The sequence below is a fragment of the Amblyomma americanum genome, chromosome 11, assembly GCF_052857255.1.
Source record: "Amblyomma americanum isolate KBUSLIRL-KWMA chromosome 11, ASM5285725v1, whole genome shotgun sequence".
NCBI lineage: Eukaryota > Metazoa > Arthropoda > Arachnida > Ixodida > Ixodidae > Amblyomma > Amblyomma americanum.
The window spans coordinates 78,502,304-78,526,422 of record NC_135507.1 but is presented as its reverse complement, the minus strand read 5'-3'; the positions used below and the strand labels follow the sequence as shown (position 1 = coordinate 78,526,422).

Sequence of the window (24,119 nt, the reverse complement as noted above, 5' to 3'; positions counted from 1 at the left end):
AGTGAAAGAAGAAAGGAAGAGAGAGGTGCCGTAGTGGAGGGCTCCGGAATAATTTCGACCACCTGGGGATCTTTAACGTGCACTGACATCGCACAGCACACGGGCGCCTTAGCGTTTTTCCTCCATAAAAACGCAGCCGCCGCGGTCAGGTTCGACCCCGGGAACTCCGGATAAGTAGTCGAGCGCCCTAACCACTGAGCCACCGCGGCGGGCTGTCATTAAAGGAAAACTTAGTTTTAAGGGCCACTAATTAAAGGCAATGATTATGCGTGACGACGTGTATTACAGCAGGATGTGATGTCACGTGAAAAGCTCCCGATATCTGGGCACTGGTGCTCCAAGAAATCCCAAGCGACCGCAAGGACACCTTAAAACTATAGCGTCATATTTGCAAGGTGAACTTCAAGAATGAAGTTTGTGAAGGCGGGCTGGCTAGCTGTAGTTATGTACACTTATTAAATACAATACAGGGAAGTTTGACCGCCAGACCAGCAATCAATGTCTACAATCAAGGGTACATGGGAGCAAATATTAGAGACTTTTATTATGGCGTATGAGCGCTTGCGTACGCTATACGCAAGCATTTAGCGTGAGGTAACAGAGGAGGTCGCACGACCACTTTTAGTTTATCGTATGCCAACCTGAACTCAACGATAGCGTAGTTTGCAGTGGCGCCCTCTGGTGTTAAGTTGTGAAAATATGTTGCGACAAAGTTTTTTCTATTTAGCCAAGGCATGGCCAAGGTAATCCAAGCCGCACCACCAAGATAGCCGGTTCCGTGGCCAAATGGTTCGTGCTCTGCACAGTGGAGGTAGGGCCCGGCTTTTTTTAGGTAACCGAACCGAGCCAGGTTCTTAATAACGTTATGGTGCGTACTAGCATCCTTTCGGACCCCTACTGCCTAGCGTTTTTAAGCTGGGACGACACCGAAGCCGTGATGATGCGCGAGCGTGAGCAGCAACGCAGACTTTATGCATCCAGGCGCGGCCTGCTGAATCTGGACACCATGCCCGACAGCACGTTCCGAAGTCACTTTAGGATCGAGAAAGCAGACTTTCGGACGCTTGTGAACGCTTTAGATGTGCCCGAATACATAACAAGCGCTCAGGGAGTGCGAGTGTCTGGGCGAGAAGCCCTGTGCATCTGTTTGCGGCAACTGGCCTACCCGAACAGACTGTGCGATCTGTAGGAATTCTTTCGCCGCCACTAATAAGTGATATCGAGCATTTCAAACAAAACAATGCTGCACTTCGAGTAAGAGATATGGATCACTGTTTGACAACCTGCTGTGTCACAAGTGGGTGAGCACGTCTTATTTGAAGGAAATGAGCAACGTAAGTTTTTCATTTTGCTCTTTTATTCTTCATGTCGCATGACATTCACAGCAGAAAGAAAAAAGAAGGAATTTACATAGCACTGTGAATAGAAGTCTTAGTATGTAATGAATGAGTTGCAGAAATCTAGACGCCAGATTCGTTGCTGTGAAAAGTGCTTGATTGTTGTGGCGTCAAGTACACTCAGCCTGAAACTGCGCAGGTCTCCCTTTTTGCTGTGCTATTTCCTTAAGAGATGACCCTGCGGAAGCATGGTGAGTGCTCTCATTATGTGTGTCATTTTCGTTGCATTATGTAAAACTAGATGCCTGTGTGCTGCGCGATGTCAGGGCATGGTAAAGAAATCCAGGTGCTCGAAATTAATTGGAGCCCTCCGCTACGGAGTCTCTCATAACCTGAGTCGCTTTGAGACGTTAAACCCCCATAAAACCAAAACCAAATGAGTCATGTAAGAGACACAATATGCAGAGTTGTCCATGTGAAGTCTTAAGATGTGGTTGTGTGTCAACACTTGAGCAGTTCCGATATCTCAGTTGCGTCTCATGTGATGTGGTTGATGAAAAGGGCAAGAAAAATTCTCAGACGATGGGAGCGCTCGCCAAGCAGTGTGTGATATCACTGCATGCCACTTGACTAAATCACGTCTTACTTGCAGTACTTGCAGTTTTTCTTTCCATATTCTATCACCATAATATTTTGTACACTGGTTACCACGGCTTAAACTATAACATGTGACTCCTTGAAGTCTGTAAACGTGAGATTAAGCTTAATCACATCTCATTGTTTCTCATTTCAGGCAGTTCACTTAAAAGGCGCCCCCCTGGACAACTGCTGGGCATTTATTGATGGAACGGCACGTCCCATATGTCGCCCATCAGAAGGTCAAAAAGTGTACTTCCCTGGGCACAAGAGAGTCCACGCACTGAAGTATCAAGACCTCATGTGCCCCAATGGGCTCATCTGTCAGATTGACGGGCCAGATCCAGGCAGCAGGCATGATGCTGGTAAGTTTCATTATGGTAACAGAATAACTGTCGGCATTATCTGTTGTATTTCAGTTTTGCACTTGTCTGTTGTGTCATTATTTCCTATTCTTCTTTCTTTCCTTTCTCTGCCTTTGTTCCCATTCCTGCGTGTCTGGTTGCATACTGGGCATCACCAAGTTAACCTGCCTGCCTTCCTGTTTTTCTCTCTCTGTATGGTACCCTATCACACATAAATCATAAAGAAAGCACGGAGTGTGTATAACGCAATATTAATTTTGCTGTGATTTAATACGCAATGATATTATTATATATAGAGTGTTCTATTCAGTGTCTGCTTACCAGATGTGCTGCTGTGAGCATTGTTCCGGTAATATTACAGAACATGGTATGCACCGAATTTTTTTCTCATTTCAGGAATCCTCAGAGAAAGCAAACTTTATCAGACACTTGAGGGGCTGGTACCTGGAAATGATGCAGTGAAATATGGGGACCCTGCATATCCCCTGCGGCCGCTTCTCATGAAACCATGTGGAGGTGAACGGCTCAAAACTGCTCAAGAAAACTTCAATGCTGCCATGAGTACAGTAAGGCAGGCTGTAGAATGGGGATTCGGGAGAGTAATTTCCCAGTTTGCTTTTCTTGATTTCGAAAAAAATCAAAGGCTGCTTTTGCAGGCTGTGCCTAGAATGTACAGGGTAGCCGTCATTCTCACCAACTGCCATGCTTGCATGTATGGTAACCTAGTCTTTAACTACTTTGACCTGGAGCCACCATGCCTCTTTGATTACCTCCACCCAAACCAGGAGCCACCATGCCTCTTTGATTACCTCCACCCAAACCAGTCATAGACAAAAATGCTCAGGATTGGTTCAGTGTTTATTATTTGAACTTTTATCGTGCGCAGTACTTGCTTCACTTTAAAACCTTCTTCGTCTTACATGAACTAAATGAGCTGTCCTAGTATTAATAATGCGTTTCATATTGTTTGTGGGGTGCAACTTCTCGAAGCCGCTTGAGCTTTGAGGGACGCTGAAGTGGTAAATTCAGTTTCTACGGGGTTCCTTAACATTCGTGGGCATTGTACAATACAGTGCTTGCATTCTAGGAATCAGCCACTGAGCTCTATTACCAATAAGCAGCCACTGTGGGCCACCATAATATGAAAGCAGCAGCTTTGGCTGGTGTTGGCGGCAGAAAGTGCTGTGAGCTTGCAGTGAAAGAATTTTTTGCATTTAGTTTGTAAAAATCCGTTATAATGGAGGCAATTAAAAGCACATAGTTCTGTCAGATAATAATTTTATTCTCTTGTCAATTTTGTCTTTGCATAATTTCCGTGCAAACGCATTCAACATATTTACTAGTGCTTGCTGGCTTGCGCTGTTCGCCTCATTTTGTTGCCTTCTTGCTTGTACTTCGTTGGCACGAGCCTCCAATTCCAGCTCACGCAGCTTGAATTCATTTTCCATTTTTATGGACTTCATCTGCTGTCTTTTTTTCCAGCGCCTCTGTTTCATCTCGATGCGCACCTTTTCAAGTGCGGCACGCTCCATCTCGAGCTGCACGTCTTTCTCCTTCATTTCCCTTTCATGGCTCCACCTTTTTTCCAAAAATTCGTGATTTTCATCGCCCGCTGTTTTTGGTTTCCTTTTACGGGCAAAAGTATGTTTTCCAAATCGAATTAATCCATGACAATGCACCAAAAGAACAAAATCAAGACAGGAGAGCAAGACAGATCCACATTTGCCTGTTGGCAAAAAAATTTAGCACGTCTGTGTCGCACAAACTGATTGACTAATGAAACAGTTTGAATATGCAACTTGGTATGATACAGCTCAAATGAAAAGTTGCTTACTTCGCTTCATTTCAGCTGTAGGTGGGGCTCATGTTCTTCAGTTTCTTCTTGTACGTCTGTTGTAACCTTTGAGCTAGGCGTTTGCTGCGCACTCTGAAAGTTTTCAGCGTCAGTCGTGAAATAATCATCGTCGACATCTCTGTCGTCGCACATCTGCTGCAGCACACAAGATGCTGTTTCGGGAGTGTCGGCGGCAGTCCCAGACGATGTTGGGTCTGAAAAATAAGGAGAAAATGTGGACATTCTGTTACAACACCTAATGGGTGATTTCCAATAATAATAATAATAATATTAATTGGTTTTGGGGTAAAGGAAATGGCGCAGTATCTGTCTCATATATCGTTGGACACCTGAACCACGCCGTAAGAGAAGGAACAAAGGAGGGAGTGAAAGAAGAAAGGAAGAGAGAGGTGCCGTAGTGGAGGGCTCCGGAATAATTTCGACCACCTGGGGATCTTTAACCTGCCCTGACATCGCACAGCACACGGGCGCCTTAGCGTTTTTCCTCCATAAAAACGCAGCCGCCGCGGTCGGGTTCGAACCCGGGAACTCCGGATCAGTAGTCGAGCGCCCTAACCACTGAGCCACCACGGCGGGGCAACGGCAGCAATACCGCCCTGAAGGCTTTCGCCTCACCGCGCTTTAGGTCAACAAAGTGCCCCCCTGAATTTTTTTTTCTCTTTGTGAAACGGCAAAGATTGTTCTTCCAGCAGGAGTGCAAATGGATACAACAAACAGAGAATAAAAAAAGGTTTATTCAAAAAGTCCAACGTTAAAATTTAAAATCGCATTACAGCCGTGGCAGAGGTGAGAACTGATTCACTGCAATCGCATTTGGAGTCCTATCGCGGCCTTGGCAGTAACGGCACAGGCATTTTCAAAAATATTATCTGTACATGTGCTCCAATGACAATTTACAGTGCATGTCAGCAAGAAAAAAATGCCTTAAAGATTGAATGAAAATAAAAGCTCTCTAAATCTTGTGTTGTGCAAATAAAACATCGGTTACAATAACAAAAGCAGAAAAAGAAAAAATCTGGAACTGCTCAAGCACTAATTACGTGCAGCCGTTCCCGTGTGGGCCTTTTCAATGGGACACGCTGTCCGATTCAGCTCAACCTTCGTTTTTCTCCGACTCATGTCTCCGGTCGGTTGAGTCCTGGGCGGTGCCGAGAGCCTCCACGTGAGGCAGGCAGGTGGGGAGGAAGCAGCCCGGGAAGGAGAGGGCGAAAAGCATTCAGGGGCTGTGGGGATATATCAATGCCATAAACTAGTCTGGGTGATTACCGCTTCTGGAAAAAAGATGTCGAGGACCTGTCGCGATACGCAAGTTGCTGCTCGTACTCAAAGAAGAGAACGATGTAAACAATAGGTACGAGTGTAAAAAAATCAAGGAAGCTTGGCAATGTGTGCGCTTGTAGAACAGTCTTCCACGCGAACCAATAGCTGATGATTCTCAACAATGAGAGTTCTGTTCCACAGGGCCAAGTGCAAAGAAGTTGTACACATGCATGAAAGGCCACATCGATGCATAACGAGTCGTAGTAGAATTCACGGAAATGTTTCTGATATGCAGCTCAGCTGGCCCCATTCTAAACTCTTTAAAATCAGCCTGTATCAGGAATCCATGTTGAACACACTGTAAAGGCCGCATCGCAAGATACCAGTAACGGCGCTGCACGTCTTACAAATAGTAACATTCAATATATGCAGGCCGGCTGCACTGAGCCTTAGTTATGTAATGAACGTTAACCCGTGCAGAAGCCGTTTTTTGATGTTGCCACTCAGAATGCATTTCGCTTTTTCGATTCCGATGGTTACAGGCATACGTTCTGCCTTCGTTGACTTTATTAGTTCTCTGTGCCGCTAATATTCACAGCAGTTTTACCCAACGTGACTATATCACAGACATAGAATAACGACTCAAAGATTTTTTGCGAAGATTTTATTCTTGCAAGTAGCCATAACATTTTGTTCCGTGAATAAAAATTTCTGCAGAAGCCTGCAACAAACTTTCATGGGAGGCATTTTCATATCAACAGTATTTTATCTATTATGAGTGACTTCCCTGTCGTCGCGACCGACCTCGTTTCTGCTAGGAGGAAAAGGAAAAGCTACGAGAATATTTAATACATTCGAAGCAGTGCGAAAGAACAATTCGTGCTGCGTGGAAGAGGAAGAAGAGCAGGCAGTGCCGAGAGACGGAGAGCTCGCCCTAGGCCAGCTGGGAACAGACAAGGCAACTGGGAACGGACGATTTTGCTCGTGGTTGGCACCCGTCGGATTAGTGCTTACGCACGAAAAGAGAAATTTGTAGCTCTGACAATGGCGCGTATGAAGACGCAATGTTTCGTTTCGACACGAACTAGTGCAGTCAGCAAAATAATTTCGTGTCCTTGCGAATTCGCTAACACAAAAGTAAATAATGATCGGTGCGTAAAGTTACGCTTAGACGTAGTGTCAGGTGCCCGAGGCATAAGCACGCGCAAGCCTCCGCACGTACACAGAAACAAGAAAGCCGGGGAAGAATTCAGTTTACTCATTAAACCAGTGCCCACAAAAAAGCGACTCATTGGCGCTGATTCATCAGATGCGCTATAGCCGCATACAACATAAGACAGAAGTGGCAAATGACCCTCAAAAGAGTCCCATTCCAGCCGATAGTGTCGGCCGATTCTCCACCTTGACCGACTATCCCCCTCTGGCCCTTGACCCATCCCTATGGACCTCCTATAGTCGAATACAAGTCAACAGAAAAGCGGCTTTTAAACGTCAAAGGACCCTCATCCAACCAGTAGAGTAGGTCGATTGCCATCACCCTTTATGCAAGACAATGCAGGGAGCGGCGCCACAATGCAGAGGCGACTATCCCTGACCATGGAGCTGTAGGGACTGGACTATCCTCTTTCTTCTGCCACTGACTCCACAGATTGTTGCACCAGCAGGGTGATTGGAATCGGCTGACACCAACTAGTACGCTGGGTTTTCCTTCGAACAGCACCCTTGATGCTGTCGCGTTAAAAAGATTTTGAACTCCTAACCGACCATTGAGAAGAAGGACACGACAAAGCTAAAGGCCTCTTCACCAAGTGTAGGAAACTTCATTTGCTTTCAGTTTCAACTACTACAGCGCACCTGGTGACTGAAGGAGACGTGATGTAAAAAACAGAGCAAATCGTGGACATGCACGCAGCATGGCAAGTTAATGTCCGCGGCTGAATTGTCTGAGCCATCGTGGAACGAAGCTGCTTTCTTATCGCCATCGCAGGTTCGAGTCGTTCTCGAGGATAAAGTTATTTCAGCTGCATTCCGTTGCCATGACAACACTATGACGCTCCAGTTGGATTTCCGCCGCCCGCTAAAGGCGTAATTGGCGCTGACGTCAGCATTGCCTGGACTATGGTATGTAGAGCAAGTTTCTTGCCCCAGAATCAGCCCTCCTTCGCAATTCTACAAGAACCAGCTGCACGAACGCATTTATCTCGGAGCCTTTTTCTTCTTAGGAAGTGCTGCTTTGCTGCTCCTCTGCCTCCACTGCCATGTGATTGCGCTCTGTCACGTGACTCGACGCACCAACCACATAGCAGCGGAAACTGTCCACACGCTCTGAGTGCTGCGCAGTTGACACCCCTCCAAAACCACTGTTCTCCGTGTCCGAATTCATGCCTCACTCTCATTGGTTGACTATGGTCTGACGTCAGGACCTGTGCTGAACAGTAACAAATTATATGCAGCGACGAGCACAGCTTTTTCTCCGAACGTGAGATATAACGCTCTTGCGCTCAAAAGAAAAGTAAACCATGATTGAAGCAGTACAGCACCCAGTCACAGAGCTTCAGAGTTGCAAGATGAAACCTACCTCTTATCATGAACTCGTGGTGCATGATGGCTCCGATGCTCGGCCGCGTTGCGGGTTCCGGTTCTAGAATCCACCGGATGAGGGCGGCCGCTTCGGGGGACACAGTCGGGGGAATCTCGAATTTGTTCCTCTTGATTCTGGTTAAAGTCTCTGCCTTCGTCGTTGATTTGAAGGGGGCACGTCCAACTAGCAGCTTGTACCTGCGGAAAGCAGTTTGCGGCCTTTCAGTGTCCGCGGTAATCCGCACACTATCTGGTGGCCGACATCTCAGCCCTGCACAGCTTGAAGGAGTGCGGGCACAGCAATGCTACGACACCCCTACCGGCCAATCACCACGAAATGGTAACGTAATTACGGGCAAACGACGCTCGTGATGCAGGGAAGTGCCCGGTTTTGAACGTGAAGAAGATGATCTGATTTTTTTAAGATGAAGACGAATCTTATAGCGATTTTTGTGGATAATATTTTCTCTGCAGCAATTGTTTCTTCCTTGCTGGAAGATACGTATACCCTGTTGCGCACCTGAGAATCACGCCAACAGGTTTTCAACCGTACTTTCTCGGCAAGTGAATTAACTGAACTTCCCTTCTGGTGGCCGGCGTCGGCGAATTCCAACATAAGAGGCGTGTCAGTGGAAGGACTTTGCAGACGACTGCCAGCCAGGTCGGTGGCAATGAGGGTTTCAAAGAATAGTTTGGGCTAGTGGCGTAATTAGATCGTTGTGAGAAAGAGCCTGAACTGGATGAGACAGGGAAGAAGAAAGAAACACATTTGCCGTCTTTTTTAATTCCTTGTCTCGTCAAGTCTGCGCTGTTTTATGGAACAATTATAATGGCCGCCAAATTTACTGATTCTTAGGTTTTCTCATAACCGAAAATTAAAGCACTATGAAGGTTCAAAAACAGTAAAGAATAAGGGTCATGTTATCTATCACAAATATCCGCAAGTGCTTTGTCTTTATAAAAGCGCGCCTGTCAAAATAGTGGAATGGGCAAGCACAATTCATCCCTGCGGGGTACAGTGACTAGTTGAAATACGAAAAATTATGGGGCGTGCAATTTGCATTAACTAAATTAACCACTTGTACATGACGCCTTGTTCATTCGTAAAATTCACATCTATTTGAGTCGACGTAACCTGACTGCGAGCAGAACTACGATGTTTGAACACAACCCATCACCACCGTCAGCTCTGGCCCGACTTGCTTCACCAGCTCAAAATACGAATAAATGCCACGTCCATGATTTCTTCCGTCGTTATTATCACCAAAAGGCAAGATAGGTAAGGTTTTGCCAGTTTTTATATCCACATTTCAAAAAGTAGACTCTTCCTTTAATAGTTTAACGGGCGAATATACCTATACGATACGTATGTCGAACTGTCGTTGCAATCATTAACGTGTAACCAGTTGCAAACAGTTCTGCGCAGTCATCAGGTGAGACTCACATGATGCACCCGACGGCCCAGGTGTCCGCTGCGTAGCTGTAGCCCTTCAGGGTCAGCATCTCGGGGGCCATGTAGTTGGTGGTGCCGCAGATGGACGTCATGAGTTTCCCCGGGTAGAGGACGCGGGTGGCGAGTCCGATGTCGGCCACCTTGAGTTGCGAGCCTTTGGTCAGGAGCAGGTTTCCGAGCTTCAGGTCTCGGTGGATGACCTGCTCCTGCACCAGATACTCGCAGGCGAGCAGCAGCTGGCGCAGCATGTGCCGCACCTCTGGCTCCGTCAGCGTCTCACGGTACTTGTGCAGCTCCTCAAGAGGCTGCGGAATAAATGCGCTAATGAAGCCTGGGGAAGACCGTTGAAGGCTAGGCGCGCTTAAGAACATGATAAAGAAAATGGGGTCCCTCAGGATTTAGCTAGGCTCATGCAGCAACAAATGAGAAGGGTCGGGGGCCTGTACTCTACAGAATGCAAACATTTTAAAGCCAAACTCAAACACCCCTTTCTGTGTCCCTTTAAGCACCATTAAACGAAATGAAAACGAACCTTGATGACATTAGCCACATTTTCGAATGTACGCAAGGAAATTAGTGGAAATATATACCACCGGAAGGAGGAATGTTAACACACCTGTCTTGTGCATAGCTCCAAGATGATGTACACGTTCTGGGCGTCCTCAAAGTGGCTGTGGAAGCGAACGACGTTCTTGTGGCACAGGGTTCGGTGGATGTTGATTTCGTCTTCGAGCTATGGACACCAAATTAATGAGTAACCTCGGAAAAGGTTGAACTAAGCATGAAGAAAAGAAAGTAAAGTGGTGGACTAAGAAGCTGGTACTTATGATTAATAAAGATGTACGCTGAAATGACAACAGCCATAATCATGGCAAATGTAATCGGTCACTAGAGTTGAATCTTGACATATATCATATGGGACCGGATCTCACCGTATAATGGCCTATAGTTTGTTGTGCTTAACTCTGACGCTTGAAAGCCGCAGAGCATGACTAAAGAACAGTGACCTGCATGCAAGAGGACTAAGCGGGTTCGATATCTAAAGTGGATTGTGTAGCATAATAGAATACGGCCGCAGGGCCCAAATCCACGAAACGCGTGTGTTTGGAACCGGCAGGCTTTAACGTCTCGTTATTTTAATGTATGCGTGGGTAGGGAGAACATTCTAGGTGTACGAGGGGGAGACAACAGTCGATCCGCGATCACACAATCTTTCTTTTGAATTCGATAGAGGGCGCTACTCATTTTGAACTTGCGCGCGAATCCTATGCCGTAGCTCAACCTTCATTACTTTCGTTTTCATGATTCGGTAGGTCTGCCCGCCTCGCTGCGCCGGCGTCGCCAGAAAAAGTGGCTGGGGTTCAACGTGGTGTCAAAAAAAGAGTCAGGGTCAAGGTGAGGTACCCAATGGCCATGCTCTTATGATCGCGTGGTCATACTACCATAGTTTGGGTCATACCACGGCGGAGTTAAGTGCGGTTTGACCTTGTGAGACAGTGAAAATCATTGCCTGATGCACATAGAAATCGGAAGTTGTACTGCCTGGAGCAGAGCTCTTACTCTAAAATCCACAAAAGCAATTTTGTCCTCAGTGTCCAATTAAGAAAATTTCATCAAATAGAGAAGAGACAGAGTGATATAGGAACTCACATATTGTTGATGCATCTCCGATTTAAGGTGGCTCTTGGAGACGATTTTGCCTGCGTACACTACATTCGCATTTTTGTCCACGAACCGGTAGCACTGCGCAAATCAGCCCTGAAAAAGAAATGCCAGTCTTGTTGCATGGACATCCATATGACGGGCGAATGCTGTCGCACTGTGTGACTGAAACCCTCAGGCAGTGGATTCCTTCACTCGAATGCGAAATCGGCTTGATGCCTAAGTGGTAGAATAGACCACAGCACAAAATTCAAAACGGCTGGGACTAATACAAGCTTAACGAGGTATGTTTCAAAGGTATGATTCAGTTCACAAAGCAAAGCAGACAGGAATAATTTGGAGGCAGCCCTTACAAATTCATTGGAAAAGTGCAGAAATAAAGTTTTTCAGTGGAATTCTCCAGTAGTTGTTCACAATAGGTTTCCTGAAGCGTTAAGAAGCCTTTTATTGGCACAGTAATGCCTGTATAGTAGAGGGCGTCAGAGAACAGGAGAATCACATTAACTAATAAAGTGAGCAATGGGAATTTCAAATGATAACTCTTCACAAAGTCACAATATCTGTAACCGAGCTCCCCGGTTTTCCACAGTCGTGGTCATCCGGTCCACATGACGAGCTGCCCTCCCTCCGCCTCCCAAAGGAGGAACCAGCCGAGCTGGCTCAGTGCATGGTTATAGCGCCATGCTGCTACGGTGGAGTTCGCGAGTTCGAATCCGGCTGCGGCAGCCGCGTTTCAATCGAGGCGAAACGCAAACAGCGAACGTGTCCTGAGCGACGTCGGTGGCTGTTAAAGATCCCCACGTTGACTAATTCATTATTCGGTAGTGTAAATTTCTGGGGCACTCTTCAATGGCACCTCTTTATCTTTTCCTTCCTTCACTCCTGCCGTCTCTTATTGCGCGGTCGAGGTGTCCACCGGGATGTCAGAGCAATCTTCCTCGTTTTGGATATCCAATCTTCCCAAACGAGGAGGGGGAAGGCCCAGTAGAGGGTACAGACGTCTGCGTGCCCACACAACAGCTCTTAAGAGGCGGCTCTCCGCTCCTGTGCTGTGTAGTGTTCTTCTATATGCTATATAGAGACACTAACCTCGAGTACAACTCGAAGAAGAAGAAGCGTATTTCTCTCACAGGAGGCCCTACAGCGGCGAACACTCCGCCACTTCGCTTTCTTTCGAGCAACAAATATACACAAGCAGGATTATATATGGGTTAGCCACTTGGGCAGAAAGACTTGGGGCAATCTTGGGGCAGAATCCTTAACCCCCTTGTGTTCAAAAAAAGGGTGATTCAGAATAAGGCGAACCTACCCCCTAACCGATGCGGCTCCCATGTGGTCGAAATTATTCCGGTGCCCTTTTACACCCTCTCCCTCACGGCACGGTTGAGGCGAGCCGGTTTCTTAGCAGAAAACGCTCCTTGGCATTAAGATGCACTGTCAAGCTGTTTAATGATCGTTCGATTGAAGAGTCGCACTAAAGAATTTCTTGATGACAGCCACCCGTAGTCACGACTCCTAACGGAAAAGCAACCGTATTCTGACCACTACAAGAGCCGTCTGTGCCAAAAAGCAATTAAACAACCGGATTTCATTCTCAGCTGTAGAGTGGAGACATTACTGTACCACTAAAGTCTACAACGTCTGGAAAGGTCAGCCTAAAGCAGGGACACATGTCCGGCGTGGCGCTCCGGTCGCTGCTTGCGAACTGCCGCCCCACTTCAAGCCGGGACACGCGCAATAGCGAGCGCCGGCGCGCCGCTTGTCTCAAACTCCGCCCAGAGCCGGTGTCAGCTTGCCATCGCACGGCGGTGCCTCGGTGTATACGCTTCACGTCCCCCCAAGAAAGACAAAACAGCCCGGCTATCAGAAAGTATGCTATGTTCGAGCAGCGACAAATCTTGCCTGCGCAAGTAGCGAGGTCTCGGCAAAGGCGCCGCCCGCGGAGCCGTCGGGCAACAAACGGCACTGCGGCCGGTTTGCCCTGGTCGTCTCTAGGCCTATAGCCTAATTCACGTCGAAGCCGCACCGGACGGCGCTTCGGGAGTCGCCTGTGCTACATTAAACGGCTTACTCGTGACATCGCTTTAGCTCCTCGCAGCATTACCTCATAATAAAATTAAAATATGGTCGGTATGAGTCTCGGAACTAGAGAATTCTAGATAAGCCGCACCGCAATACGGGCAGCGGCAGCTGCAAAGCTTTTGTGGCACCAAAATTGCTTCAATCGTAGTCATGGCGGAAGGAAAGAAAGTACTCGCAATGACTGACAGCTATGTTCTAGCAACAGCAGCATGCCCTGCACAAGAGCCGAGCTTTTGGCGAAGACCCTTCTCGCGGGCGACAAACTTGTCTGCTGCCTGGTCGTCGCTAAGCCTAGCCAGTTTCGCATCGATGCCGCCGCTGAAGGTGTTTCGGAAATGGCCATCGCTGTGTTATAAAGGTATAACTATCATCACCGCTTTGTTTTGAACACGCTCCAATAATTAAATAACGATAGGCTCATTTTCCGCGCCGCCTTCAGCAGAGGAGGTAGCAGTAGGCCTGGCGAGCCGCAACAGCAAAGCGGCTACAGGAAGAAATTTGCTTGTATCGCTTTCATCACTTCCACCAGCCTCGGCATTAACCAATGATTGTCAAAATTAACTTATTTTTGACATTCCTCTCTCCCAGGGCGTGTTATGAACGTGAACAAACAATACTAGCGCATTCTTTCACGCGCCGGCGGCCGGCATTGCACGCAGGCAGGACGGTGCCGAGAAGAGCACCCCTACGTCATCATGACGTCGGCGCTGTCCGCGGTGGCATTGGCTGCCGCTTGCAGCCGGAGCGGGCACGCCGGACGGGGTGGATATATCTAAACGGTTTGATGCATCCGGTGCTCGCCGGACATGTGACCCCGCCTTGAGGGTTGCCGTCACCATAGACGTACACGGTGTTCGACCTACAACTTCGCAAAATCTTTAAAAGTATGCATTTTGAGTTAGAAGACCGCTTTTTGAGGCATTTTTAGGAAACCGTTTTTTAATGGTTTACTACATCTGATTACAGCTGAGAGGTGCAAACAGGCAGGCTGGTTAACTTTTTACCAATTATCGTAAAACTTTAATTTCGAGTGCCGTGTAGCCTACCGTAAATAATATTCTTATCAGTTTTTATAATTTCAATAATGCCTTTACCGCCGTGCTCAGCAAATTTCGGCTATTTCGATGAGTTACGTGAACTCGAGGAGTTGCTTTGCCGGCAAGTTTTTCGGAAATGTTTTTGTTTAGGCACGATGTATCCAAAATTTGTTCGGCCGGAGCGCAGAAGGTAACCGCGTTTTCGAAATTCTAAAAACTACTACGGATATTGCTAACCGTGGGCTACACGTCTCTCAATAATTATACAACCGTATAGCGATAGCTAAAAAGTAGACTCTTAGGTATTGGTTAACCCGCCTACTAATTCGCACATTTTAGCTGTATTCTGGCGTACTCCGGCGTTCGCAATGCTATGGCGCAAAAGCGGTCTTCTAAATGAAAAAGCCTATCTTAAACAATTGTCTGAAATCTTAGAACACCCTGTATATAGAGCTTATGGGGCGCCATTCTTGCTGCGCACTTATAACTTCCGTGGCATGGTTACGTTTGCCAAAAACTGTACATTAACCTACTCGCACAGCGTAGGGGCCCTCAAGCCTTATTTGCATTTTACCCAACGCACGAAGCGACAGCAGCAATTAATATTCCGGTTTCTTTCACGGGTTGCTGTTATAATCAGGCTATGCCAAACGGGTAACTGCACGTTCTGCGGTGTAGAAAGTACCATGCAGTTGTCATAAGGCGACATACCTTGCCGAGGAACTTGCCGCGGGTGTATTCCGTCTGGGAATTCGTTTCGATGACGACGTGGGGAAATTCGTCGTCGGTCGTCGCAGTGCTAGTCAAAATCTCTCCACCGGCGGCCATCATCAAGAAGATAAAACGCGATCTCGATTCCACACTTTTCACAGCTGCAATGCACACTACCGCACAAGCAGCAGCGACTGAGCTCGACACTGCCGTTCCTGACCGGTGCGGGACGGTTTTGGAAAGGTAGGTTCATAGCACCACGTGCATGAGAGGAAGGCACGCTACTGGGTGGTGCCACTGGTTGCGGAGATGCATGCAGTGGCCGCACCTAGGCCGGGCGTGGCCCTCCTATTGTAGATGCCCTTTTGTAGTCTATTGCAGACGCCCTAGAAATCCCTTCCCTTATCTTGCTTGGGGAGTAAGCTTTCTGGATGCCTCGGGGCATCCAGGCTGCTGGGTTTTCCTGGGAATCGAGCTCTTTTGGTTGATCTCATCACACGTGATTATCTACAACGCGGTGCAGCTGCGAAGGCTGACACGTCATGGGGTTCGTGATAAGCTAGAATTGGTACCATGAACAGCCTGTACTATCTCCGCCAAGGTTAGGATTCGTCCGGCTAACTCGGAGGACTCGGAGTCCTAGTCCATGAATCACGCTTTCCTCCTGCAGAGTTACAACTGAAAATTGCATGTCCAAATATTAGTTAATCGTTTTCCAGGCGAGAGTCGGCGCTTGAAGATGACAAGGTTTATTTATTATTAATTTCGTTTCGGCAAGTTGGTTCACAGTATGAAAAGTGCATTCTTGCGTCGAGTGTGTTTCGTCCTTTGCCTTACTGCGCATGAAATTACTTTTGAAAGTTTTGGAACAAGTGGAGAGGCGGGCTTGGGCAGACAGGCCGTCCGAAAAAGAATGTATCAATGCTTGAGCAGGTATAAAGGCCCATCCCTACCACGGACGGTTGGTCAGCGGCGCCCGCATTACGTGTTCAGACGTGACTAGAAACTGTTCTGCCGTCCGATGTTGGCAAGCGGACACGGCGGACGAAAAATGCAGACGACGCACTGAGCGAACGAAAGTTGCTAAACTTCTTTGAAGTGATTGGCAAAGTTGGGAAGCAGGAAAGATAAGCAGACGAGATTTTGTCCAAACCTCACAGACCCGGCGTCTCGGCACTCCTAGCCCTAAGAATGAACGAACTGAATTCGCATACCACAAACATAGAATCGGAAAATACACTTTGAAAAGAGGCCCTCCAGCCGATGGTGCCTACTGAGTTTCCCCCTTGACTCATTCTCACCCTCTCCCCGCTAACCGGTCACATTAGTCTGGCTAGTATTAAATCCCAGGGGGTTGCAGTAGGATTGGGAGCAAATGGTGACTTAATCGGATTAACCGCGGTGTCATATAAATCGGTCACAATGAGTGAAATATTTACAGCAGCCGAAATTATTCTAGCAACCATACCGCAACGTTGCGAAGAGTGGTCTGATTGCCAGACCGAGCGCGCAAGCTTCGCGCGACGCCGCGGAATCAAAATAGGACAAGCCTACTTGACATTTCTCGCTTTGCGGTCCGCCATAGAGAGCCGACATGCACAGCTTTGCTTAATGATGGGGACATCCTCTGACGTACCACTTGCCGACGCCCGCTAAATTTGAGTGTTGCCATTTCTGGGGTTTTCGTGGAAATCGCGAATCCACGGAGCTGTGCTGACGTGTCTCGCATGGGCTCCCGCCTCGAAGCCACTTTTCGGCAGAAAGAGTCAGCCTTCGGGCTCGAATATTTTGGACGACATCCGGGCCATTGTCCAGTGCCTGCTGCAGCCGGATTTTGCCAATCTACGGACACCTAGGCATATTGCCGGCTGACTGCCGGCCTAGCCATCGAGCTCGACCTAGCTCGTCACCTCTCCGCCGGGAACTGAGCGCCCAGGGACCCGCACAGATGGAGTACGCCGTGGAAGGTGAGAAAATATCACCGTCGGAGCTCGAGGCCGGAAAATGGGAAACCATTCTTCGTTACCGCGACCGACAACGAGGCCTGAAGAATAAAGGGCCCGCATCAACCGACGACGAGCCTGCGCAGGGGCACGGCCAAGGCAAGTCTAATTCCAATTTTCCATCGCGAAAGAACGGGAAGAAGCTACTTGCACTCAGCAAGAAAGCCCTTCTCCCGCGCTTACCGACCGACGACTACAAAATCGTCTGCCGACCACAAGGTTGGAATCTGAGGGACTTTGCGCCCGGACTACTACTCTTCTGCGCCTGCGAGGTGGCCAGGCTGCCGTATGATACGGTGAAGAATGAAGACATTATCAGAGTCAATACGGCCAACAACACCTTTACGCTATGCACGCCCGATCGTCAACGGGCGACTGCATACGCCAATATTGAAAAACTGAACCTCCAAGATCAAACCTACAACGTAACGTCGTACGTGGCGGCGCCCGAAGACTCGGTAAAAGGGGTCATTTACAACGCCTACGCGGGAGACTCGCCCGAAGCGGTTCGCCAAGGCTTCGGAAACCGAAACGAAGGAATAGAAGTTGTGGATGCCCGAAGGATCGGGAAATCCAGAACAATACAAATCACCTTTTTTGGAAAGAAGCTACCCAGCCAAGTAATCTATCAGTGCGGCGTCTTTCGGGTCCACCCCTTCAGGGAGCAACATGAGGTATGCTACAACTGCAGGAGAGTAGGACACCGGGCCGATGTCTGCTACAAACCTACAACGAACCTTTGCCGCCGCTGCGGAGAAAATCACTCGCCTCCACCTGAGGGAGAACAGCCAACCTGCCAACCCGTATGCATCGTCTGCAACGGGGGCCACAACACAGGCAGCCGGAACTGCAAATTCCGGCTGATCAACAAGAACAAACAAGGAACGCCCCATGGCAACCAGACACCCAAGCAAGGGGACAACGACTCATCACTACACGGACACCAGTCTAGGCCCAGGAAGAAGGAACACGGTGCTACCGGAAAAGGAGGAAGCCACAGCCGGAACAACTCCAGCTCCTTCCCGCCCCTGGGGAACCCTGCAGGGAAAGACAAGAGGAGCTCAAGCCGCGGACGCAGCGATAGCCGCTCCAATAAAAAGGTGAGCTGGCCAGCAGAGGCCTCCCAATCTATTGACGCTCGAGAGAAGGAGTTTCAGATCCAACTACAATCCCGAGACAGAGAAATTGCCAGCCTTAAAAAAGAGTTGGCTGACATTAAACGCCTGTTACAAGCGCATCAGGTACAGAATGCCACTGCGGCTAGAATGCCCCCCACCGCGTCCCAGGATTCGACCAATAATGCGATGGAAACAGACGCTATTTGCCACACTCCCTCCAACGCGTCCCAGTCTTCAGCCCATAACGCGACGGACACAGACGCCAGAATAGCAACTAAAAGACCGCATCCTACAAAAGAAGGCGAGGAATCCAAAAGAAAGGCCGAGGCTTCGGAAGCCGACACCCCGCAGCCGTCGAAAGCGCCTACCAAACTCAGGGCAGACATCAATACTCTGTCAGAGAGAACTAGCGCTATATCAACAGAACAAGCTACCTTCCAAGGCCTCGTTACTACCAAATTTGCAGAGATAGATATTCGCTTTGCAACACTAGAGGGACAGGTATCCCAAATAGCCACCTGCATGCAGCAAATAATGGATAGGCTTACAACTATCGAGGCCCGCCTACCCCCCACCGTGGATCTGTCCACGACGCCACAACCATCTATAACCCAACATGGCACCACGCCAAAAATTTGAAATTTGGCAATGGAACTGCAGAGGCTTCCGCCGCAAGCGGGCCCACTTGCAGCTCCACATCCAACAAGCACCGTCTGTTCCAACCCCAGACGTGATTGCATTGCAAGAAGCTAGCGGCAGGGCTACACTGCCAGGCTACAAAGCATATCTGCCACCTCATTATGATACTAGTAACGCAGCCGGCTCCTTCACAGCCACTCTGGTGCATAGAAATATCACCGCAATTCAACATTTTATAAATGATTCGGAAGAAGATTACACCCTACTTGAAATAGTACCAAGGCAAAAAGGAGGCTCAAATCTCTTCATCCTTAATGTATACAACCCTCCCAGAAACAAAGGCAATGGACTCCCACACTTGTTGATAAACACAGTAAAGCTGGCTGCTAGGGCTCAACTATTAATTGTGGGAGACTTCAACGCTCAACACCCAGCATGGGGATATACCAAAGCAACTCCGAAAGGGAACGTGCTCTGGCAAATCATACAGTCACTAGGGCTCACAACGCTAAACAACCCGAGCGACCACACACGCATGGGTAACAGTGTATGTGTAGACACATCTCCAGACTTATCCCTCTCTAAAAACGTCAAGGACGCAAAGTGGGTCAACACCGGGCAAAACCTTGGCAGTGATCACTTCATCCTTAGCATCACGTTCCCCACGACAAAACTTAAAAACAAAGCAAAAGAAATACGAACCACGGATTGGGACAAGTTCAGGCAACTTCGCGACAAAACAGCTCCAAAGGAGATCTCTAACCTTAGGGACTGGGTTATCTCCCTGAATGAGGATGTCAGCTCCACTAGCGTTGTGGTGCCAGTTGAGAAGGAGGAGCAGATTGCAGACTCAAAACTGTTACACCTGTGGCAGGCACAAAAAGGCCTCCAAAAACGCTGGAAGCAGCAAAAACACAACAAGCGACTACGCAAAAAGATTGCTGAAATCGAGAGGCGAATCGAGGAACATACACTTACTCTCCAAACCCAACAATGGAACCAAATATGTGAAAGCGTCAATGGACAGCTCGGAAATAAGAAGACATGGCATCTTCTAAGACACCTGCTCGATCCAGAACAAACACGTCCCGTGCAACAAAGTCAACTGTACAGACTCATACATAAATATGAGGGTACAACTGAAGACCTAATCAAAGAGCTAGCAGAACGTTATCTAAACACGGATGATAGTACCACACAACCAGACTACCGGGGGACTCCTAAACCAAATTTAGAAGCAGACATCACAGACGCAGAGGTCTGGTACGCAATTGGAAAACTGCGGACAACATCTGCGGCAGGACCAGACAAAGTTACAAATAAGACTCTCAGGAACTTAGACGCAACGTCGATCGCGGCGGTTACAGACCTTATGAACAAATACTGGCATGCAGGCAACATACCACCAGAGTGGAAACACGCGAAAATCACTTTTATTCCTAAAGCGGGTAAGAAACTCAGCACTGAGAATCTACGGCCAATTTCATTAACTTCATGCCTAGGCAAACTCATGGAGCATGTCATCCTCAATAGGCTCCAAAACTATGCGGAGGACATGAACCTCCTACCTGAAACAATGTTAGGATTCAGGGCCCAACTATCTACCCAGGACATTCTCTTGCAGCTTAACAAGGACATAATTGAAGCTGACGAGGGAACAGGAACGAAAGCAATATTGGGTTTAGACCTTGTTAAAGCTTTCGACAACGTCACCCACAAAGCCATCTTGACAAACTTGTCAGAAATCAACCCCGGAGAAAGGACGTACAACTACATCCGATCCTTCCTCACTAACAGAACAGCAGTGATAACGGTCGGAACAATAGAGTCTGCCCCAATCAAACTAGGAAGTAAAGGAACGCCACAGGGCTCCGTCCTGTCCCCTTTCCTTTTTAACCTCTCCCTCATCAAAATTCCCCCCAAACTGGCACAAATACCAGACCTACATCACACGTTCTATGCAGATGACATCACACTTTGGGTAACCAAAGGATGCGAAGGCTACATAGAAGACACACTCCAAGCAGCAGTGGACATCATCGAGGCATGCGCATGGGATTCCGGCCTCACTTGTTCTGAGCAAAAATCTGAACTCTTCGTGATCCGTCGTAAACAAAGAGGTAGGCGTACCACGACATCCCCCCCGCAAATAAACGTCTATGTTAATGGACGATCTGTCAAAGAGGTACAGACCATGAGAATACTGGGGTTGTATTTACAAACAAATGGAAAAAATACTGACACACTCACTAAGCTAAAACGCACGGTAGAAGCGACGGCGCGATTACTCCGCCGCATAGCTAACCGCAGACAAGGGGTGAGGGAAAGAGATTTATGCCGCCTAGTGCAGGCCTTTGCGCTGAGCAGGATACTCTATGCCACCCCTTATCTGAAATTTTCGAAAGCAGAAAAGGACAAATTGGATAGCATGATACGGCAGGCCTATAAGGCTGCGTTAGGACTCCCACTAAACGCCTCAACCGAAAGGCTTATGAGGTTAGGAATACATAACACCTACAATGAACTGAAAGAAGCCCATTTAATGGCTCAAACAGCGCGATTAGCCAATTCCAGAACTGGCAGGAGTATTCTAACCAGGCTCGGAATTAACTTTCAACCTACGAATAACGATGCTAAAGTAGACTTACCCCGCGCCTATAGGACGGCCCTACTAATCAAACCACTCCCCAAAAACATGCACCCCTTACACCATGAGGGTAGAAGACAAGCACGAGCCAAAGCCTTATATAAGAAATACAGACAGTGTGCTGCAACACTTTATGTAGATGCGGCAGAATACAAAAATACCAATGCCTTTGCAGTTGTGGTTGTGAACGAGAATGGTGACCACATCGTCTCGGCGACAATCAAAACGAAATCCTCTGAAACGGCAGAAGAGGCGGCTATAGCCCTCGCCCTAGCACATACCCAAGGGAGCTTCATCCTCAGCGATTCCAAAATGGGTATCAATAATTTCGCTAAAGGGCGAATTACGAACACCTCCCTTAGAATCCTTAACGCAACCAAATTCTCACCAAATTATTCCGAATTGATATGGGTCCCGGCCCATTCGGGGAATCCGGGGAACGAGGCAGCCCACAATAAAGCCCGAGGTTTCGTCGACCGGGCAGTGGATGAGTCTGGCTCCCTGAATTTCACGAAGGACTCAATGATCACATATCATGATCTCACCAATCATTTTAAACTAGAGAGGAGAATTTTTCCCCCTCCAGACAAAAGACTTACTAAAGAACAAGAGGTTACGTGGCGTCGTCTACAGACGAGATCGATACGCACCCCATCACTCCTCGCGCACATTTATCCAGATCTTTACAACCCAAACTGCAAACACTGTGGCCAACGTGCTACCTACGATCACATCCTGTGGGACTGCAAAATAGAGCCACCTCCGGGTGATCTAGTTACAGCTCCTTCTCTCGAGCGGTGGGAGACCGTGCTGGCTAGCTCTGACCCCAGAACGCAAGTTTTGGCGGTGGAGTGGGCTGACAAAGTCGTCGAGGGCTATGTACTCTCGACCACTTAACGCGACTTCTTGCCAAGCTCTTCCCGGCGAATAAAATGTTTTACAATCAATCAATCGTGGAAATCGCTCCATTTTTCTTCCCGCCTCCCCCCCCCCACCCCTCCTTAACTGCAATAGCGCAGTGGGCTGCTTTTGTACAGGGAGCCTGCAGGTGCTTCAACTTTCGCGTGTCACGGGGATGAGGGACAGAAGAAAGAGGGGCTCATCACTGATCAGCTGCCACTAGCTTATGATATCGCGTGCTGCTGTGCGGCTGTTAGAAAGGGCACAATGCCCCTTTGCAAGAACCTCTAGCTGCAGCAGCCATTTCTTCCAAATTCGGGCGCCTCTGACAAAAGCGCTGGGGGACAGGGAGGTAAGATAGGTGCCAATGCTCCCCTCAACCCTGCCCTATGGTTTTTTTTTCTTCTGAGAACAGAGTCATCCACACAATGCTCCCAAGCCCATGCCTGAAGTTCCCTTTGTGCTGAGCAAGGCGGAAATTTGGGCGAGTAGGTAAGTGTAAGTGCAAAAAAAAAGAATCCCCTTGTGCTCCCGTTTTCCAGCCTTACCTACCCTGCCTATACAATAGCAGAAATCATCGCCTACTATGTCTGACAGCCATTTTAGGCTGTTTAAATCAACCTTGTACCGAAATGTCCCCACCCTAACCAAGGTGTACATGGAGGCTCCCTGTTGGAAGCATGAACGGGCGGACTGACGGGTGGATGGACGGACGGATGGATGGATGAACAAGGCTGAACCCTTTAAATCAAGAGGTGTTTTACTCTTGCTTTGATTTTAGTCACCAATCAGATAACCTCCGCTTGGTTACTTGTACCCCTTTAAAATTTATTTTTCCTTCACTGTCCTTAAACCCCAATGCCTTGGATAAATCAGCCCCGCTGCTTTCCACTGTAGGGTGAAGTCCTTTACAGAAAAGTATCAAGTGTTCCGCCGTTTCCTCCTCTCCGCACGCAACGCACAAGGCGTCTATCTCGTAGTACCTGACTCTATATGTCTTAGTCCGCGAAACTCCCGCCCTGGCCTCAAACAACAAAGAGCATCCCCTACAATTATCATAGATATTTTCTTGGGCAATTTCCAGCTTAAAGGTCCTGTATGTTCCCAGAGCCAATTTCGTCAGCATTACTGTTTTCCACAGAGCTCTCTCTGTTTCTTTAACCTTTTTCTTAACCGATAATTGCTGATTTGCCCCCCTACTGCTACCCAGATATCTGCTTGTCAATTTTTCAGTTCGCTTTCTCACTTTCATATCAACATTCCTGATATACATGTATCGGAAAACCTTCCTGGCCCACTGCTTTCCTAGCCCACAAGTGGCGGCATCTGCCTGATGGATTTAGAACTACTATTGCGATTTACAGCCACCTTCACTATATCCGGTATATTTCCTCGTTATATCAGCTAATAGTTTATTAACAACTACTTATCACAGCACGACGAATCGTTTCATACCAACCGGTACCCCCTGCGACCAACGCTTAGGCTGCAGGGATACGAACCGCCCCCCCCCCCACCCACCATCTGAAGGGGCGAATCCCACACTTATTTTGGGATTCATCGCAATTAGTAATTTTTATCCTCATGAACATGCCAAGCCATTCTAAACCAGTTCGAACATTCTGCAACAAGCGGGTGGCCCCTAAATTTTGCATAAATTAAGATTCAGAGAGAGAGGTAAATGAATTACAGGTATCAACTCAGGTGCTACGCACCCACTCTTGCTATGTGATACAGTGTAGTCGCGTCATAACTCTTTTGGCCAATTTTATCTTCATAGCAGACTGACGTTCCCCGACAAATGGAACTATTAACTTAAAGCTATCATAATTAT

General features: G+C 48.0%; 1 protein-coding gene and 1 pseudogene across 1 annotated transcript; one reads left to right on the top strand and one right to left on the bottom strand.

Moving 5' to 3' along the window:
• The first annotated feature begins 865 nt into the window (after positions 1 to 865).
• LOC144109734 (uncharacterized) lies at positions 866 to 3,168 on the top strand (annotated as a pseudogene).
• Positions 3,169 to 4,178: 1,010 nt separating this feature from the next.
• Positions 4,179 to 15,095, bottom strand: LOC144109733 (serine/threonine-protein kinase PLK1-like). Its single transcript, XM_077642529.1, has 5 exons — positions 14,979 to 15,095; positions 10,103 to 10,219; positions 9,478 to 9,791; positions 8,032 to 8,231; positions 4,179 to 4,387 (listed from the first exon to the last, which is right to left on the bottom strand). Exons 1-5 carry the CDS (start codon positions 15,093 to 15,095, stop codon positions 4,179 to 4,181), a joined length of 957 nt encoding a protein of 318 aa, XP_077498655.1.
• Between the last annotated feature and the right edge of the window lie 9,024 nt (positions 15,096 to 24,119).

Bases quoted from the DNA above. Each gene is read 5' to 3' on its own strand.
- LOC144109733 (XM_077642529.1), bottom strand. From the start codon at position 15,095: ATGGCCGCCGGTGGAGAGATTTTGACTAGCACTGCGACGACCGACGAC. The intron at 10,220-14,978 runs GTATGTCGCCTT...TGGTGTCCATAG, and splicing joins GCGGCAAGTTCCTCGGCAAG to CTCGAAGACGAAATCAACAT. The intron at 8,232-9,477 runs GTGAGTCTCACC...TGCTTTCCGCAG, and splicing joins TGGGCCGTCGGGTGCATCAT to GTACAAGCTGCTAGTTGGAC.